The following is a 20,706-nucleotide window of genomic DNA, read 5'->3' on the forward strand; positions in this document are numbered from 1 at the left end:
TTACTTATCTGGCATAGGGAGTGTGATCTAACACTAACAACACAAGGGTTAATGGAAAGCCTATTTAATTGACTTAATTTATTTTCATTATGGCTGGTTTTGTGATCCAGTGTCACATAAAATATTTCATTTGCAATCTTGTGGTGACATACAACATGGAAAGAAACTAATTGGCCATTGGACCGATGTGTGCATTTTAATCCATTTAAACACAAACGAAATTCATATCACAAGGTGCATCTAAATCCAAACACACACACACACACACACACACATACAGGTAAAAAAAAATTAAGGTCAGCTGGTCTGATCACACACACATACACACACAGGTGCTGGGCTGGTAAAAAACACAGCACAATCCCTACCTTCTCACACCCAGACAGCTGAGAGAGAAACACAACAGATTATGTGTGACCGTCATGTCAGTGACACACACTGATGTTTACCCTACGAGGCAACACCAATCACTCTCATACACACAGATTTATACAGAGCCCGACGCTTCCAAACAAATCTTTCAAACGGTTATGACATTTAAAGTGTGAAATCACCCAGGAGGCTGGTGTTAGAGCGTGGCATTGAGCTTTTCCTCTTACCCGTCGTGACACAGTGGCATTGCTGCGTTCTTTCAGCTGCGGGTCGGTGGGCAGGTTGTTCCACATGATGTACGGTGTGTCGTATTTGTCCCGCAGTTTCGGGCAGCTCTTAAACAGGAAATCTATAATGAAGAATTTGATGCCAGCGTAAAGCCCTAAAAGAGAAACAGCACACATCACACCAAGAAAATTGGTAAGTTTAGCCTGATGAATTTCAGCACAAATCTTTTTTTTTTATTTCATTATATTTAATTTAATTAAGACATGTTATTGGAAAAATCTTGCTGGGATAAATAAATAAATATATCTTATGATGTGTGTGCCTGCTGATTATATATTTATATATATATATATATATATATATATATATATATAAAATTCAATGTCAATTCTATGTCTAAGGACAACATTATTTTGACATTCAATAACAACGTCAAATTGTGTTGATATTTGGTTGATTTTAGGTTGGACATTGGACATTGACGTCAACATGACGATGAGTTCTGACGTCAATCTGATTGTACGTTGGGGTACAATGTCAATATGATATCATGTTGACATCCTATGCTTGTAGGGATACATTGTATAAATAATTTCATACAATAATATAAAAATAATGTATTTATATTTTTATTTGTGGTAAATAATCTAATCCTGCGATGTGAATATTGAGGATACACGCATTGTGATATCGATGCTCAAACGATATATTGTTCAGCGTCATAAAATTACATAAAACAATGCTTAGTGGCTCAATGTATTAAAACAGTGTTTTTAAAAGACTAAACACTTTATTGGTATAGTACACAACCAAGTATGTGGTCAGAACACAAACAAGTCACAAGTAAGGAAGTATCAAGAGTTTCTCTTTGTCTGTAGCTTTACTGACACTCTACCACTTTGTCCTTGTTTGGTTACCCCCGACCGGTGTAATGACTCACAAACAAAATGGCGATGGTTGGCCATGCCTACTTGTAGCTTTATTTGCGCTCTTCAGAAACCTATGGGTGATGTCACGGATACTACGTCCATATCCTTTACAGTCTATGGTAAATACCCTGATACATCAGAGAAATACTGTAAGACCTGCTTAATAATCAAGGAACTTTTTGCTGTACCAAGGCTGCAATGGCAGCAAAGTTACTTGATTATACTTTAAATAGGAAAATAATTGAAAATCTTTTTTTTTTTTTTTTTGACCGAGATGCTAATGGTCTAACCTGATTCAGTAATTTACGTTAAGCTAAGCTAAGCTAAGCTAAGCTAAAAATGCTTCTGTCAGACCTGATTGGATTCAAAAATGATGTATCACTTTATTTTGATGCTCCCTTTAACACATTTTGTTGAATATAAGTTACAATGCATCTACATGCCAACTATTAAAATATAAGGTGACTGTTAGGCTGGGGTTAGGGTTAGTGTTGTACACTAGTCAGTTGAATGTCTGTTGAAGGAGCAATATCAACAGATATTAAGCAGACAGTCTACTTATAATCAAATGAGAAGTAATTGGCATGTAGTTGTCAACATTATGTGCAATAGGGACTATCAAAATAAAGTGTTACCAAAAATGGTAAAACTCAAATATTTTACTCTTGAGGAGCTTATTTCCAAACAAAAAAAAAAAAAGAAAGAAAAGAAAAAAAGAAAAGTGGAGTGTTTCTTTTGGAATTCTGTAATCTCAAGTCCTGTTTTGAGCTCTTTTGTTGTGTTCATACGTCAGATAAGTCAACATAAAGTTCGGAATCGGACCAGCACAGCTGAAATGGTAGGTCAAGAGCAAACACTGGAGTAGATAGACACAAACCAAAGACATAATCTAAGCAAAAACAGTTATTTAACTGAACACTTATTTAAACAACGCCTACTATTAGAGCAGTTTCACTATAATCAAGTCAAAACGGGAAGGAATAGCGTGCTAAAATGACTCAGTAGACACATATAATCAACCCAATGCATGGTTGCGATTCATACAGTGTACAGTTAGGCAAACCCCTATGCAGAGTAAGTTTTTTTTTTTCTATAGTCACTACTTACTATATATTCAGTGCTGTTACACAAGAGACAAAACCCACTTGCAATGGCAGTGTTTGTGAATGTTATGAATGCACTCAAAGTGTTTATGTACAGAACATTTGTGGGTTTAAGGGTAATGGTTCTCACCAATCATGAAGCCCATTAGCTTGTAGGGCAAAACGCAGGAGGAGATGAAGGCCACCCACAGAGAAACGTACAACTTCTGAGTGATCTCAGGCTGAACCCACATGAACAAACTGAGGAACACAAACACACAGACATAAACATCCAGTGTTAACACGTAATGCACAGACACTGAGAAATATTGATTAGTTTCCCTCTGTTCGGGTTCTGTGTACTTTTTTACCTGTACATGGTCTGCATATATTTCATGCTTCGTTTACACACAAACACTTTTTCCATCCACATGATTGCATTTGCAAATGCAAAATATTTGCCCATTGAAAATTGTCGACAAAATAATCGACAAAATAGTTGCACTAATATATGATTTTTATTCTTATTCCATGCTATTCTATAACCAGTTTTATGTTTGCTGACAGAATAATAATAATTGTTTGCCAAGTTTCTCACAAGAGAGCATGCTTTATGTGAAAATGTTTGCTTTCAAATGCACCTAAACATCTTTTCTCTTTTAATTCAATTTAATTCATAAGAGCTTTATTTGACATGACTTGTCAAGTATTGCCAAAGCATTGAAGATTACATAAGCAATGAATAAAATTGTAAAAAAAAAAAAACTAACAAAAAAAAAAAAACAATTAGAATTTAGAAAAAAAACATACACAAAATAAGACGAGAAAGACTAATATGATTATTAAAAAGGTTAATAGAAGAGAAAATAATAAAATAGTATGACATTCATTCAGATGGTTTGTAATAATATTTCTTACTAGTTTTGTCCACTGGCTGACTCTGTGTGTTATTGAGTCTGATACATATTTGATACATATGATACATATGCTGTTGATATCAGACTGAAGTTTTCTCCCAGTATATGCCTCAACTTTTCTGTATTTGTTATAGATGTAAAATTTGGTGTTAGGGCTGCACACCATATGGTTTCAGCATCGATATTGCTAAGTAATTATTCGCAATAGTCACATTGCAGGATTTGCAAAGTAAAGTCTGTGTTATATTATTTGCATTTTGTTGAATTATTTTTATGTTTATAATTCAATTGCTCTACATAAATATTGTTAGACTTGGAAAATGATAAAGCACTGTGACCTTATCTTTTTTGTATCTATGCTTTTAATTTGTTTATTAGATTTTATGCAGATGCACTCCCCTACAAAATCATCCCAATCAATCTTAAACGATCAATTCTTTCCAAATGGAGATATTCATGTCATCTGTTGAAATTGCATCCATATCACAAAATATATCGCAGAATAACAAAATATTACAATGTTCAATTTTTCCAATGTCGTCCTATTTGGTGTAATTGTCAAAGTGTTGTAGGGAGTTTGCACAGTTTCCTCCATTCTCGGAGATGTGCAGTCTCTACTCTCCATCTCTGTCTGTCTCTCCTGACCTCCAGAAGGTGAGCACTCAGTCTGTATTTGCTCAGGGTTTGTTTAACTTCATACTCTTGAACACAGCTCAGTATTTCTCTTTCATATTATTTCAACCTGGTTTTATGTTTGCTGGTAAAATTGAGCTTTGTCTGTTCTTGGGAGAAAGCACACTTTTTGAATGCAAACACAAATGCTCCAAAAAGACACATGGCATAGAAAAAAGAACATATATATATATATATATATATATATATATATATATATATATATATATATATATATATATATATATATATATATATATATATATATATATATATATATATATATATATATATATATATATATATATATATATATGTATATATAGAGAAAGAGAGAGAGAGAGAGAGAGATTTTTTTTTTCTTTTTTACGCCATGTGTCTTTATAGAGTCCTGTAGTTCAACATGAAAAGGTAAAAGAGTTACTTACTTTTTGATTTTCTCCAAAACATCTGCCATCTTACCAAAAAGGTTCTGCAATCATAAAAAAATAAATATATAAATGAATAAGTCGGAGCAATAAGCAGCATACGATTTCGTCACACTTTACAATAAAGTTTCATTAATTAATGTTAATGTGTTTGCTAACAAGCTAATAATGAACACTACTTGTTAGTGCATTTCTAAATCATAGTTTAGCATACATTTATGCATTATTAAAATCCAAATTCATGCTTGTTAACATTAGTACATGCACTGTGAGTTAACATGAACTAACAATGAACAAATGAACTAACATTAACAAAATAAATACTGTAATAACTGTTTTGTTTATTGTTTATTCATGTTAGTAAATAAGCTAACCTTAACTAATGCAACCTTATTGTAAAGTGTTATCTACAATTTAAGAGATGATCTCATAATTTAAATTATAGCTGTGTAATATAACATATAACACATATAATATATATCTTTTGGACAAACTAAAAAAGTATATTGTTTTATAATTCGCTCCATTGTTTACTTTTTGGTGTTCAAAAACATGTTTTTAAAGTGTTTACACATGTTATTAACATTTGTTTCATATTTCCAAGCTTTAATTAAACATTTGCCCTGTATATATATATATATATATATATATATATATATATATATATATATATATATATATATATATATATATATATATATATATATATATATATATATATATATATATATATATATATATATAAACCGTACTGATTTGCATCTTTGTTTAAATTGCTGAACTTGTCTTTCAGCATTAGGTCAAACTCACCTATATCAACAAATAAATTCCTGTTTTAGTTTCAGATCAAAACATACTCTAAACACAACTGTCATGACTGCAAGTAAATGCAAGTGACAGATTTTTACTAAACTAAAAATGAATTAAAAGCCCTACAAAAGCCTACCTGTGCTTTCTGCGCAACATCTAGAACTAGCTGAAACTTTTCAGACACAGTCAGGTCTTCCTTTGGAGGTTCCTGGGAAACAGACGACAAAGAGAAGAAAGATATATATGTATCATGTTAAACCAAATGCCACTGATGAGCAAACATTACACTGGGAAATCAATTCTTACCACAGGTTCAGAAACTTCAGGCACAATACTCCACTGAATTCTCCATCCTCTACAGAAACATACATTTAATGCTTTTGTTTATATTTGTATGTCGATCTAAATATCTCTATGCAGTATGTACATTAACAAAATTGATGCCATTTATTTAAAAAAAAATGTATAAATACTTAAGAAAATAAAAACTACATTACTAGTACTAGTACTAAATGCACTACAACATCACTGGTTTATTTAAAGTGTTAAATTTGTGATAATTTACAGTTATTGCATAGATTGTAAGCTGACATTATTAATATCAATATAAATTCTTGTGACAGGCAACTAATATGCAGCCGATATATAAAATTAGCCTAAATTATATTAGTTATAGCTAATTAACTTGTGAAATTTAACTCCTAAAATGGTTTGGCAACATTTCACTTATGTAATATTATCTTATGAAAGATATTTATGAAACAGTAAAAACTTACTTGGCAATGAGGTAATTCAACGACAACCTCAAAATGGCTAAGAACAGAAATAAAGGAATAGCCCAGCCATGCCATGCTGCATTCATGTAAATCTGAAGACAAAATACAACACAAATTACGCAAAAAAATAGTATTTGAATGACTCACAATAAGTGTAAATCCTAAAATTATTAGCTTGATAATAAATAAAAACTAAACTAAATAAACATTGATGATATTATTTTTTTAAATGAAAAAAGCTAATTACATAAATCATTTCAAAACTAAGTCCAAATATTAATTAAAACTAAAATAGAAAATGCTATGGTATTTATTATAGTTATGATATTTTAATGAAAGTAATTCAATTTCAAAAAGATAAATTGTAAGTATATTGTGAATTTAGTTGTATTGTGTTATTATGTGCTAGTCTTACAAAATAATTAATTTAAATAACCAATATGTGTCAATAAGTAAGGAGATGAATATGTGTAAATATGGAACACTGATGGACACTCACAATGAAGGCGATCGCTGACGTGTAAACTGAGTGCCAGTTAGATAAGGCGGAAAGATTCCTTAAGAAATTTGTCACTGGTCTGGCACCCCGTTCTAGAAAAAAAAAAAAATCATGAAAAACTTGAGAAAAAACATACATTTATACTAATGTTTTAACATTAACAAACAGGTAACACTTTATTTTGATGGTCCATTTGAGTATTAGTAAACTGTTATAAACAGACGTTTAACTGACTATAAGAAACTTTGCAAGTACATGTCAACTTACACTAGACCTGATCCTAACCCCAACCTAACAGTCTACTGATAATCTAATGAGAATTAGTTGCAATGCAACTTAAATTCAGCAAACGGACCATCAAAATAAAGTGTGACCACAAAACCACTTTATTAATTAAAAAAGCACTTACTGAGCCGTCGCATATTTTCGGTTAATCTGAAACAAACATAAAATAAGCAAATGTCAGTCTGAGCTATTTGAATATTCTTCCTAGCAGGCAGCTTGATGTCAAAACATCAAATTGACATCAAGCATGGAACAAAATACATCAAAAAATGCTAATCGATTTGTTGTCAAAACCTTGACGTCTATTTGACATCCACAGTCTGATGGCATTTTGACCAACAAAATAATGGCACAAAAGTAATTATAATTTACTATTTATTTTTAATCAGCCTGAAAGCTCAAATTAAATTTTTGTATGCCTACAATGCATTGAAACTGACTTGACAATTGTGTCAAAAAACGTCAAAAATCGATTATTACAGGATCCCATTTTTGACATGTTTTCAACACTAATTTTACACTGTTTCCTAACTAAATGCAATGCGATGTCACAACACATGATCAAAGCTATATTTTTATATTAAATCAAGATTTTGCCACAACCATTTTGAATAGCGGTGTGCAGAATTTCTATTTTAGAAATGTTCTGTTTCTGCAAAGCAACATCATAAACTAATATGACAATTATCCCCTCGGGTTAGGGCTGTGCGATTAATTGAAATCGAATCACAATTTGAAACATTGTGATTAATTAATCTCAAGAGGCTGCAATATATAATATATAAGTATATATGTAAACGAGAATAACGAGTAAGATTTAAGGTGAAGTGCTTCAAAAAAATAAACATGCTAGGCTTTCTGCTATGGTGACTCTGACTATGCAACATTACACAAGAGGAAACAATTGAATCTTGTGTCAAGATGTACATTTGTCATTTACGACTCCCCACAACATCCTACGTCAAGGAAATCATGTGATCTGACTAGGGCTTTATACCTAGCCAATTGACTGAGCACACTTTCATTCTGCCCAATCAGAATTGCGCAACTGACAATAAAACTACACCCACAATAAAAAAAAAGAAAACAGACAAGAAAGTGTTGACAAGTGGGATGTTGGCGTCTTGTTGGTTCAAAAGCATTAATAAACTATTTAATATTAAAGAAAAACAGCATTTGTAATAAAGGAATATTTTAGTTTCAAACTCAAAGTCACAGACACCAAACAAAACCAGGTATATTTTAAGAGCTGTCGCAGAATTGTTGCCACTGCTTACAGATTATTGAGCTGAAGCTTGAATTAAGTTAAAATCAGCTTGAAGTTTGAATTTAAATCAAATCGCAAAAACCACAATTAGATATTTTGCCGAAATCACACACCCCTACCTGCTTTATTCAGTGTTAAATGCTACCAATGTGAGTTTGAACACCATTTTACAATATATTTACAGGCAAACTACAATAAGCAGCATAAAATCGTTTATCTCAGATCTTGAAAATGAAAAAAAATTGGCAAATGGTGTGAAAATGAAAGTCAGAACTGTCACATAAGTCATCAGTCACTCAGCCTACTTTTAATAATGTTAAATATGTTAAATATGTATTAATTAGATTATAACCCTTACTATTTCATTGGGAGTGCAGTGGCTGGCATTTAAATAAATGACTGTAGCAAGTAATAAGTGTCACGTTGCGTTTGGTGCAGACAGCCAAATTGCTTGTAGCTGGAATCTTGTCACGTCGCGTATAGTTAGAACGCAGTGTTAGATGTCAATTTGATGTGGTTTTGACATCAAGGTAGTCACTTGAAATCAAACCGATCTGTTTTGTTTTTTGACATGTTTTTGATGCCGCTTTGACATCAAGGTGCCCACTCAGCATTCATGTCCTCAGAACGTTACCCTGCCTTCAGCAACATGACTAATTCCTTCCACCAACCGCAGACTGTCTTGTATTTTTATGTCAAAGTGACACTTAAACCATGTAAATCAATGAAAGCCAACAGCGGTGGGCAGCACACACTCAATAATGCTCTTCTGAGACAGATGGATGTACTTCAATAATCCCTGAGGGCACATTCAACAGACAAAGACCTAATAGCAGCATGTATAATTGAGGCAGTTTTATGCATTGACTGGACATCAGACCCACAAAACTTGCATGGCAAATGCTTTCCACTAAAAACCACAAAAAGCCAAACAAGTCTGGTTTCAAAATAAAGGTCTGCATGAAACAAACAAACCAATAGGGATGCAACGATTAACCAATTTCAATATTAACTGCGCTTTAATAAGTCACTATTAGTTAATCGTAAAGCCTTCTCAACATCATGTTTCTGCATGAAACAAAATTGCAGCAACTAATCAAAGTTATGCCAACTGTGCGCTAGTTTAAATTTTCCAGCTTGTACACTGAGGCTAATACTAACACACAGGATTTGGCTGAGGTTATTAACTAAGAGCCGTTCTCATATTGCGTCTTTTTTTGCGGATACTGTGCACATTAGAAGCAACGTGTCGTTTATTTTACAGTGTAAAATTATTACTTCTGTTTAAATGCCAAAAGCGTTATTCAATTGTCCAAAGACAAATTGACTATTTTTTTTTTTCAATATTATTTTGTGCTATATTATTTGGTTTCTTTTTATCAAATTTTCCAAACTAGTATTGTTTTGAAATGAACAAATGCATTATAATCATGATGACTGTGTAATCGTGATTATTCCTCTGACTATAATCGTACAACCAAAATCTATAATCGTTGCATCCCTAAAAGCAAGTAGATTTAAAAGTTTATAAAGTTTACAATTACTAGTCTAAAAGGGATAGTTGCCCCAAAAATGCCACCATTTACTCGTCATTTCGGTTTCTTTTTTTTTCTTGTTGAACACAAAGGAAGATATACAAAAAAATATTGACTTTTGTAGTATTTTTGTTCCCAGTATTGGAGTCGATGGCAGAATATCTTCCTTTTTGTTGAACAGAAAAACATAGTAATTGATAAAAGTTTAAAACCACTTGAGCGTAAGTAACCGGTGAGAATATTTTTCATTTTGGGTTGAACTGCCCCTTTAATAGACCCCAGTAAGTGTACCACATTATCTAAACACAAATAAAAATGTTGTGAAACCCAGGTGTTAACTTATCAGATGATGAATCTTTCAAAATACATTTTTCGACCGAACATCTTTGAACATTGAATACCTATATTTTGTGAAATCTCATTATTTCTCAGTATTTATAAAACCTGCTTTAGGTTACTTACTTATTCATTCATTTATTCATTCGTTCATGCTTGACAAAATACAATTTTAAATATGTATCATGGAAATTTTTATTAAATCCAGTTTTGCTTTGTAAATTGTGGCATAAAGTTCATATGAAATCATTTTGACCTCTACATATGTTTGAGTTTTCAGAAAGGTTTTTCAGAAAGGTAAAGGCAATTCTTAAATGTATATTTTGTTTTGTTATTATTATTTAAAATAAGGGCCTAAAAGCCACAACCCTCAACTAGATTGTCTTTTTTTAAAGTGGATGAAACAAACAGAATAGTACAAATCTAAAAAAAAACTAAATATTTTTATAGTAAATAAATAATTAATAATATATAAAAACTACAGTAGTAAGTTTTTAACCCAACTTCATCAGCAAAACTCAACCTTTAAGAGACATGCAGTACATCTAACTGCAACCCTCTAAAAAGAAGGCCGCCTCTTCAAAACTGGGCCAGATCTCCAAATGAGGGCTGGACCACAAAAATTAGGTGATCAAGTATTTATGTCTGATGTGCCAATAATGTAATCATACTTTTCTTTTTTGTAACGGGGTAAGTATGGCATATTAAAGGAGTAGTTCACCCAAAAATTACATTATGACATTTCTATGAAGCGTTGTTTAATGAAGAGATTTATCCCACACATTTGTAAACATAATTGTTTTTATAACTAATTGCTTTTATCTTTGCCATGATGACAGTACATTATATTTTTCTACTTATTGACACTAGTATTCAGCTTACAGGGACATTTAGAGACTTAACTAGGTTATTATGTTAGGCTTAATATATAATATATAAATAAAAAATAGGCTATTAAAATAGGCTAAAATTGTTACTTTTATTGCAGCTAAACTAAAAGAAATAAGACTTTTTCCAGACAAAAAAAAAAAAACAAGAAAACATAGATCAGAGGAGCGCTAATAATTATGACTTCAACTGTATAAAGAGAACATTGAGGGGAAAAAATAAACAACTATTAACCTTCAAAGCATTTAAGTTTTGGACGTTAATGGCTGATGGTTCAGAAAAGAATAGGATAAACTTTATTTGTCCGCAAGCGGAAATTTGTCTTGATGCTACAAAGTTAAGCAGGCAATAAAATAAATAAAACAAACAAAATAATTAAGAACATACATTATTTACAGAAAAAGACCATAAGCATATAAATATGAAATATATAAGGCACAGCACACAGTCAGGTGCTAGTGTACTACAGTTGCAGTGTTTTTGGTAGAGTTCAACAGTTTTATCGAGGTAGGAACAAACGGAAGCTTCAATCTATTGGTCTTACACATTGGCATTCTCAGTCTTTGTCCTGATGGTAACAGCTGATATTCACTGAAAAGAGGATGTTTGGAATCAGCACTAATATTTATTGCTCTTCTCATGACCGCCTGCTCATATAGAGTCTGTATGGGCTTTTATTGTTTTATTCCCATGATTATGATGGCTGTTTTTTGAATATGAACCAATTTGTCTTTCAGTTGAACAGACAGATTTCCAAACGAGACTGTGATTCCATAGTGAATAAGACTTTTAAACTTAGGTGGGTAAAAAAACAAGGTAGATACTGCTACCCACCCCATAAAATCTCAGCCTTCTTAAAAAAACAAAGCCTCTGTTGTAGATGTGTGCACAAACTGTCAATGTGTGTTCTCCAACAAAAAAACACTGTCTATACAGAACTCCAGGTATCCATATGATGAACAATCTTCAGAATATCGTGTTTTGTGTTCAACAGAAGAAAGAAACCCACTTAAAAGTAAGTAAACTGGCAGAATTATCTTTTTTTGTGTGTAAACTATTCTTGTACCCTCTTAAATACATATTGTGACAGAACCAGAAAGGTACATATATCATTTTGAAAGGTAAAAGAACTTCACAGTGAACATAAAATGGGTTCAGGGTTGAGGTAGGCGTTAATAAAATACAAAAAATTGGTATTTTAATAAAATAATATAAAGCATTTTCATCATAATTACTGTTTTTACATTACTGTGAGGAGTAGGTTTAAGGTTAGTGTAGACATTAATAAAATAAAATTAATGGAAAACTAAATAAATAATGTAAATAACTCCCATGAACTTCCAATTATGCAGCAGCTGTATCCCTTCTAGCAATGACCATGTTTAACATATCTCTGCCACTAAGCTTAACTTATTATAAGCATCCTAACCACTAGGGGGCAGCAGTTTACAATACAATTTAGCTTTTGGAAATGAGATCACTGAGATTAGTGAATAGTAAGAGTTATTTCACCCTGATTTGAACTCTACTTCCACATCTGCGCATAATTTAAATATAGAAAATATGAATAATCTCTTTTGACGAACCTTTTAGCACTTAGTGGCTCCTCAGCCTCAACCGTGTTCTCCTCAGGCTGGAAGCGGAAATCTTCAATGTAAACCCCAAAGCGATCATACAGCCAGTTGTGCAGCCGCGAACACACCGTCTCCTTCTGCTGTTTGTCTATGGTTAAAGATCAGACACATTTATTTTAATTCATAAAGCTCTTCTAATCTGAATCAAGCAGAGGGTTTAATGAGAGAGAGCGAGAGAGGGAGAGTTTGTGCTCTACATTCTCATTTCCTGCCTCAAACAAAAGAGGTTGCTTTGGCCTAGATGGTCTACAAATTTAGACAAGTGCTTAAAATAACAGCTGAAAGCTTTCCTGAAGCCGAGATTCCGGAATCACTAACTAAAACCACAAAGCAGAAAGAATGCCAATAAACAGGATTAAAAGTGACAGTTTGTGCTTTAATACAAATGACTGGAAGACAAACGGCTAATCAAAAAAAAGAAATGCAATTTTTAAAAAAGAATTTCAAGTTTGACACATAAGACATTTTTAATGATTGCTTTTAACAGTTAAGTAATATCCAGTGTTGGCCACATTGTTTTAAAAGAGTAATTAGTTATAGTTAATATATACTTCTCACAAATAGTAACTGAGTTACATCATTATAAAAAAAACTAATAACCAGGAAAAGTAACTATTGCAAAATCATAAAATAACAGAAATTTACTGTAAAATACTGGATGTTAAATTACAGAAATTTACAGTAATTCAATTTAGCAGAAAATTTCTATAATTTAACATCTGTTATTTTACAGTAAATTTCTGTTAACGCCATTATTTATTTTATTTTATTTTTTTAACAGTATAATGCTTATATTTCCAGTTTGCAAATGCTACCTTTGAACTTGTAGGACTTGCCATCGTTCTGACTCTGGGTTGTTGGTGTGTGCAAGTGGCTGTGTTCATGTGCTTGTGTGAACACCCGACCTACTCTGCCTCTGATTGGCAAATGATGGAAATGTACTCCTTCTAAGCCAATCATCATGTTCTCAGTTACATCAGGTTTACAGACACACCAATTATCATATTGGTTGGTTATGTGTCCCGTCCCAGCCCAGAATGAACACACACACGCACACAAACACACCCCAGAGAAAGATATCCTATGGCTGAGAAAGTCGCTGCTTGCTTCAGTGTTCTCAGTTATAGTAACGCATTTGTTATTGTCAGTAATGGTATTGGCTTTGTAACAGGGGAACACAGTAATTAATTTGAATTCTCGTTTATTTAAAATGCCGTTATTCTCATCACTGGTAATAACTGTTTGGTCTTTTCATATTCTGACACAAAACCTTTCTTATTAATTATTTTAAAGTCTGTAATATGTAAGAGTACTTTTAGATTTTTAGAAGACATATTAAGATTGTTAACAACATTTTGTATTTATAATTTAGATTGAAAAACAATGATCAAGGTACATTGTTTTTCTTTAATGTTGTTCCTTGATCAAACTAATTTTTCATTAACTTCTGTACATCAATGCTTGTCATAATTTTATCATTTATAAGGCAAATTATGAGTTACATACAGTGGGGGAAATAATTATTCAACATGTCACCATTTTTCTCAAAAAAACATATTTCTAAAGGTTCTGTTGACTCAAAATTTTTACCAGATCAAGAGAAATACATATATGAAAAGAAAACAAAGTAGAGTAGATTAATATTAGCTGCTTCAGTCCAACATCTACATCATCAGGATGATGAAGATAAAACCAGGGTGGACATTTCAGCAAGACAATGATCCAAAACACAGCCAAGGAAACTCGCAAATGCTTTCAGAGAAAGAAAATCAAGCTGTGGAATGGCCCGACCAATCACCTTACTTAAATCCAACAGAAAATCCAAAATAAAGATCAGTTTGGATAGATGAAACCCACAGTACCATCAAGATTTTTTTCACTCTGTTTAAGTCTGTGAAAAACTCACACCTGAGCAATGCATGTGACTTCATTATCCACATGAGAGGTATCTTTAAGCTGCGCCTTTAAACTGAAATGTTTTCAGAGAAAAATAGTGACATGTTGAATACTTATTTCCCACATTGTACATACATTTGCAGACCAAATAACAATAGGATTGTATAAACCTAAAACAATTTTCTCTAAAAAGCATAAACTAATACACACATTTTACATATTTTCAGTTAAACTAACCAATCTTTATAAATATGTTTCAGCACTGAAAGTAAAATATATTGATCATTAAACCATATTGTCTATCATATTGTATGAATTCCTTTCTCTAAGCTCACTGCAGTGCATTCTGGGATTGCAAATATTGCTCACAGTTTCTATTCATTTAAAAGGGGCAGTTCACGGTTGCATGGTTGTAAACGATTGTGAGTTTTTATACTGTTGAAAACAAAACAAGATATTCTGAAGAATGTTAGGAAAAAGCAGTAGAAACAAAACATACTATGCATGTCAATGGCTGTTTATTCCAGTATTCTTCAGAAGATTTTCCTTTGTGTTTAATTCAAGTTTGTCTGTATAGCGCTTTTCACAATAAGTATTGTTTCAAAGCAGCTTTACAAAGGGTTCACAATATTGAATTACAAGCAAAATCAGAAAAGTTAAGCTAACCTTCTGTTCAACTGAAGAAAGATTGCTGTTATGTTTATTTTTATAGCGCTTTTACAATGTAGATTGTGTCAAAGCAGCTTAACAAAGAAGTTCTAGTAAATTGAAACTGTGTGAAAGTCAAGGGGGTGAGTAAATAATGATTAAATGTTCAATTTGGGGGAACAATCCAATCATTTAGATTTTTTGATTTACTACTTTATGCATTTTTTTAAAATTATTATTTCTGTCATAAGGCTGACGGTTGTGTTACCTGTGCCATTAGCTGCTGGAGTCTGCTGTTTCCGTGGAGGTTGAGGTGGAGAATCTTCACACCTGAACCACAAGACACAAACCAACATCACTAAAACATCTTCAGTTCATACTAAATCTACACACAGCAGGACTGTACACATACAATGTCTGTATATATTTATCAGTATATATGGTTCTGTCTGCATTCTCAGCAGTTTTGAGATAATGATCTTCAAAACTTTTGAGTTCCACAAAGCAAATGTATTATGGCTATACATTAAAATGACCGAAACACTTAAATGTATTGTCAATGTATAATATCAAAATCCTTTTAAATTTGATTTTAGATCAGGTCAAATTAGGATAGATCCTTAAAACTCCAAGAACATTGGAAGAATTCCAAAACAAATTGAAGCAATTATGGAAACACAAGCAGTTTATTTGTAGTTCAGCAATTATTTTATAAGTGACTCAGGAGCACAAAACTAGTCATACAGGGTTTTTATATTGAGATATCTACATAATCTGGTAACAGTATAAATTAGCTTTCTAGCCATGTATGGTTTGTTAGTTTAGGACAATATTTGGCTGAGATGCAACTATGTGAAAATCTGGAAAACAATATACATTAGGAAAATTGCCTTTAAAGTGTGTACATACGCAATGCATATTTCTAAACAAAAATTAAGTTTTGATACATTTACATAAGAAAATGTACAACATTTCTTTATGAAATAAGAGATTTACTTACTATTCACATGATTGCCGTTAAATAAAAATAAGACTCATGACTCATGGTTTTCCCCACAATATATTCATTAGACTGGTTTTGTGCTCACATATATTAGTTTTTTTTTCATCACAAAATTAGTGATGATTTATTATTATTTTTTTTTTTTGCATTAATGATTTTGTGCTAATTACAGTGCTAATTATTTTGTCTGTTGCAGATGTTGTATTTAGGGAATATGATTAAGCACATTGCAGCAACCATTAGTATATTTTTCCTCGGTTTAGATAAAAAAAAAAAAAAATGCAATATTTTTTGTTTTAATTAAAACCCCACTCATTAAATTAACCACACTCAAAAAAATATGGTCACACTTTATTTTGACGGTACCTTTGTTGAATTTAAGTTACATTGCAACTAATTCTAATTAGATTATAAGTAGACTGTTAGATTGGGGTTATGGTTGGGGTTAGGGTTAGTGTAGGTTGACACATACCTGTCAACATTGGAATGTAAACAATAATGGATACTCTTATTAATCTCATTAATAAATAATAAGGGATAACATCTTTAGATGTTATTATTATTAATTATGGTCCCACTTTATATTAAGTGGCCTTAACTAATATGTACTAACACAGGAGTTAATAGTTTGTTACAACGTACTTATTGTGTAAATACATGTATTTACTGTGTAATTTATGCTTGATTAAATACATGTATGTAATTACATCTGTAAATAACTTTTGTAATTACATTTGTAAATACACTGTTGACCTTCCCTTACACCTTAACCCACCCTAAAACATACCCATACCACCAAACCTTTCTATAACCCAACCAAGTGTTCTCAAATACATTATAAACACAGTAAGTACATTGTATTTATTTTTTGATGTAAGTACATAGTAGTTAGGGACACTTAATATAAAGTGGGACCTTAATTATGTGTATACGTCTGTTCAAACACGCATCCAAAACCCAGACTTTTGCTCCTCTTCAAATGGCGTGTACAGAATCAGTTTGGGAAACAAGTGTCTATTTATCACTATGGAGCGCGTCAGCTGACAGTCATGCACAGCTATATGACTGTTATGAGGATTGCATAGGAGGGGCGAAGGCACATGTAATGAAAAGGAAAGGGAATCCCGACATTTTTATACTTATTTCATGCCTAAGTAAAACAAAAGCACAAAACATACATCTAAGAGCAAGGGTTGACCTCTGGTGGTTTAGCAGTATGAGTTGCGTATAGGGAGGATTGGTTCTTTAATGCTTTTTGCCATCTTTCAGAGAAAGACTGAAAATATGGAAAAACCTTTACGGGATGATAGCGGGATAGAACTGTAAAATACGGGAGAATCCGGGGAAAAACAAGAGAGTTGACAGGTATGATTTGGCATATACTTGCAAAGTTTCCCATAGTCAGTAAAATGTCTGTTGAAGGATCAATATCAACAGATATTACGCAGACAGTCTACTAATACTCAAATGGACCATCAAAATACAGTTTACCAAATTTATTTTTGTGCTTGTTTAACCTGCTTAAATAAAATGAGTTAAACCAACACAATTCTTGAGTTTTTTGGGGGGACTTTTTGTGTTCAACTCACTTACATTTGTAAAAGAAAAAATAAATAAAATAAAACAAAAAATTAAGTGAATTTAATAGTAGTAACAATATAAAGGATTTGTGTAGAACCCAGAATTTTCCACAGTGTATTTTACCTTTTAAGGCTTAATAATGTCAAATTCAAGAGATTTTTAACATAAGAAAACAATCTATGCTTCAGTAAATTTTACTAGATAAAAAAAAACTTACAAACTGCTGTAAGATTAGAATTCAGCTTTATTGATAAAAAGATATTAAAACTAAAAATTTTAAAATCCTCCCTTACCACCACCACTCCGCAAAAAAATGCAATACAAAAATCAGGAATGACTGAAACCACCCATATAAAAACGTAATGACTAACCTTTGATTCATGAACATATTTTAGAGTTCCACTAACATTAGAACAAGCTGACAAACAAATGAATATGCGTATACATGTGTTGTCCACACTGCAAAAATTGCTTTTTTCTATTAAATTTTCTAGGCAAGCAAAACATATTGTTTTGTTTTAAGACACAATAGGACAACGTTAAGCAAAATAATCTATCAAACATAATCTTAGGGAAAACTAATCTTAAGGAAAAACAACATTAAGAAGAAGTAAGAAAAGCATTTTTTTTGCACTGTGAATTTTTTTTGAGAAAATCGGAATGTGAATATTAATTAGAAATATCTATCCAGTGTTTAATAAATGAGACCAACTGTGCGTTTTAACTTTAGCCAAAATGACACACAATTCATCAACATTTAGATCTTCTAAAAATATTTATAGGTTAAAGAACAGCTCACCCAAAACATTCATCCTTTACTCATTCATATTTTATAAAAAAAAAACATAATATTCTGTAAAAAATAACTATATTTTTGATGAACTGCTTTGGTGACTAGTAAAAAACCTGAACGTTCCACAGAAGAAAGAATTATTCAGAACATAAGGTTAAATGATGTCAGAATTGCATTTATTGGTTTCATTATCCCTTTAATTATCCCACCGTTTGTCCTCCATCAAATCTGAATCAATTAGGGGCATGACATGACCTCAGTGGAAAGAACACTCTGTACTGGCATATTGCCGTTCATGACTCTATACGTACAGACATTGACTTCCTGCTGAAGGGTCACGGGGGGTGGGATGCAGTGGCTATTTTTATATCTCAGTGTGTGTTGCGTTTGCATCTGACTGCGGCCTGTCCTGCTGTGACAGCCAGAGAGACAACAGGGCCGGGTCATTGAACACTGACAACACACATCAATTTACCACACACTATCCTCCTTTTTCCTGTGTCCCATGATGCTTTGCATAGATTAGAGGAGTTGCTTCTGGTAAACAGTCAGTGAAATGTTTTCGATGAGAACAAAGAAGTGTTGTTAATCTTTTCACAGTTCATCCATTTGAATATTAAAAGGAAACTTGTTACCAATTTCCATATTCTTGCTACTTTATTTTTGTTTAGTATAATCATATTAACTTTTACGTCATCTGAACTTACATCAATCAAACTGACTAACGATATTAAATTAAACTTTGTATAACTTTTTTTTTTTGTTGAAACTTGATTAACTTGATTAACCTGATTAAAATGAGTTAAAGCAACATAAAATATTTGCTTTTTCATATTTGTTTTTATTTGTATTTTCTGTGTACGAATAACCCTAAAAACAAGTATTTTAACAGCAATAATATGGACTTCTATTGGATAATACTGTATTGTACAGTAAACAACACAACTCTAGTAAACTTCAAAAGAAATTTGTCCACTAAATAACCTATTAGTTACTAATTAATCAATATTTTATTATTTGTAGTTTAACGTGTATATTGTGAAACATGCCGCATATGTTTGTAATGAGGCAACAAACAGATGTAAACTGTAAACATGCAAAGTGTTAAATGCATGTTTATGCACCGAGTCATATCGCTTTGCTCTTACTGTGATATTTATTTTATTTTTTGGTGTGAGATCATGACAATAAGCTTCAAATGATGTTAGAAACTGTTAACATCTTCAAAATACATATCTCAATACATCTCTGAATACATCTTAATACATCTGTAGGCCTGTCCCGATATCTATTTCTTGTTGTACGATAAAATGCACTAAAATATATTGCAATAAAAAATATTTTTGTACACTCTTCTAAAGAACGCATCATATTTTAATCTTAAAAATATTTCATTTAATTATAGTCATTTTAACAGTTTAATAATTAGGCATTGGAATCAGAACATGAAAAATGCATAACCTAAAATAATACTAAATCTGTGCAGGGTGAAATTTAACAGAGGCTGCGATTTCTGCTGCCAGATCTATTTTCAGATGTCAGACAACCACATACTAAAAAAAATACTATAGTAATATTAAATCATTCATTTATTTTATTTTCAGCTTTGTCCCTTTACTAATTAGGGGTCTCCACAGCTGAATGAACCGCCAATTTATCCAGCATATGTTTTACACAGCGGATGCCCTTCCAGCTGCAACACATCACTGGGAAACACTTTCAATTGCAAACACATCAATTGCAAATATGGTCAAAACAAAGCTTTTTATTCTAGGGGTAACTCCAGTTATTATAAATGAGAAAATAAAATAATTCCAGAATAGTTTTTGAACTTACCTAAGCCACGTACCTACTATGTAGATATCAGAGAACAATTTAACTTAAAGGGTCAGAAGGAGGGTTCAAAATTACTTTTCTGATATTTTCTGGAAATCTACATTAGTTTTTTTTGTTTTGTTTCCGTGTGGGTGAATATGTGTGTGTGCGTGTTTGAGTGTGCTAAAACTGAACCGTGAATAAGAAGTGTTATGTAATTCTAATCCCTAATGTTATCCATTGTTTTGACAGGTTTGACACTATGTAAAGCAAATTTCTTGCTTTGTGTATATTTGTGTGTGTGTGTTTTTT

The 20,706-nt window shown here is 32.0% G+C and overlaps 1 protein-coding gene and 1 long non-coding RNA gene across 9 annotated transcripts in view; one reads left to right on the forward strand and one right to left on the reverse strand.

The window, feature by feature from the left end:
• The window catches only part of gramd4a (GRAM domain containing 4a), a 116,114-nt gene that overhangs the window by 8,967 nt on the left and 86,441 nt on the right, over window positions 1-20,706 (reverse strand). For 4 of the 8 annotated variants that reach the window (XM_021475444.3, XM_009300456.5, XM_009300458.5 and 1 more), the window contains 11 exons: window positions 15,471-15,532; window positions 12,611-12,746; window positions 7,123-7,148; window positions 6,714-6,805; window positions 6,215-6,306; window positions 5,745-5,793; window positions 5,575-5,646; window positions 4,629-4,672; window positions 2,763-2,872; window positions 600-754; window positions 369-386 (listed from right to left, as the gene is read on the reverse strand). In XM_021475444.3, coding sequence (XP_021331119.1) covers window positions 369-386; window positions 600-754; window positions 2,763-2,872; window positions 4,629-4,672; window positions 5,575-5,646; window positions 5,745-5,793; window positions 6,215-6,306; window positions 6,714-6,805; window positions 7,123-7,148; window positions 12,611-12,746; window positions 15,471-15,532 — 856 coding nt within the window. The remainder of the gene's footprint in view (window positions 1-368; window positions 387-599; window positions 755-2,762; window positions 2,873-4,628; window positions 4,673-5,574; window positions 5,647-5,744; window positions 5,794-6,214; window positions 6,307-6,713; window positions 6,806-7,122; window positions 7,149-12,610; window positions 12,747-15,470; window positions 15,533-20,706) is intronic. The other 4 variants (XM_073947240.1, XM_009300457.5, XM_073947241.1 and 1 more) reach the window with 1 other exon arrangement.
• On the forward strand, window positions 10,819-12,881 carry LOC141381640 (uncharacterized). Its single transcript, XR_012402151.1, has 2 exons — window positions 10,819-11,823; window positions 12,045-12,881. It is a non-coding gene; the product is annotated as an uncharacterized lncRNA (long non-coding RNA).

The sequence above is a fragment of the Danio rerio genome, chromosome 4 (genome assembly GCF_049306965.1).
Source record: "Danio rerio strain Tuebingen ecotype United States chromosome 4, GRCz12tu, whole genome shotgun sequence".
NCBI classification, from domain to species: domain Eukaryota; kingdom Metazoa; phylum Chordata; class Actinopteri; order Cypriniformes; family Danionidae; genus Danio; species Danio rerio.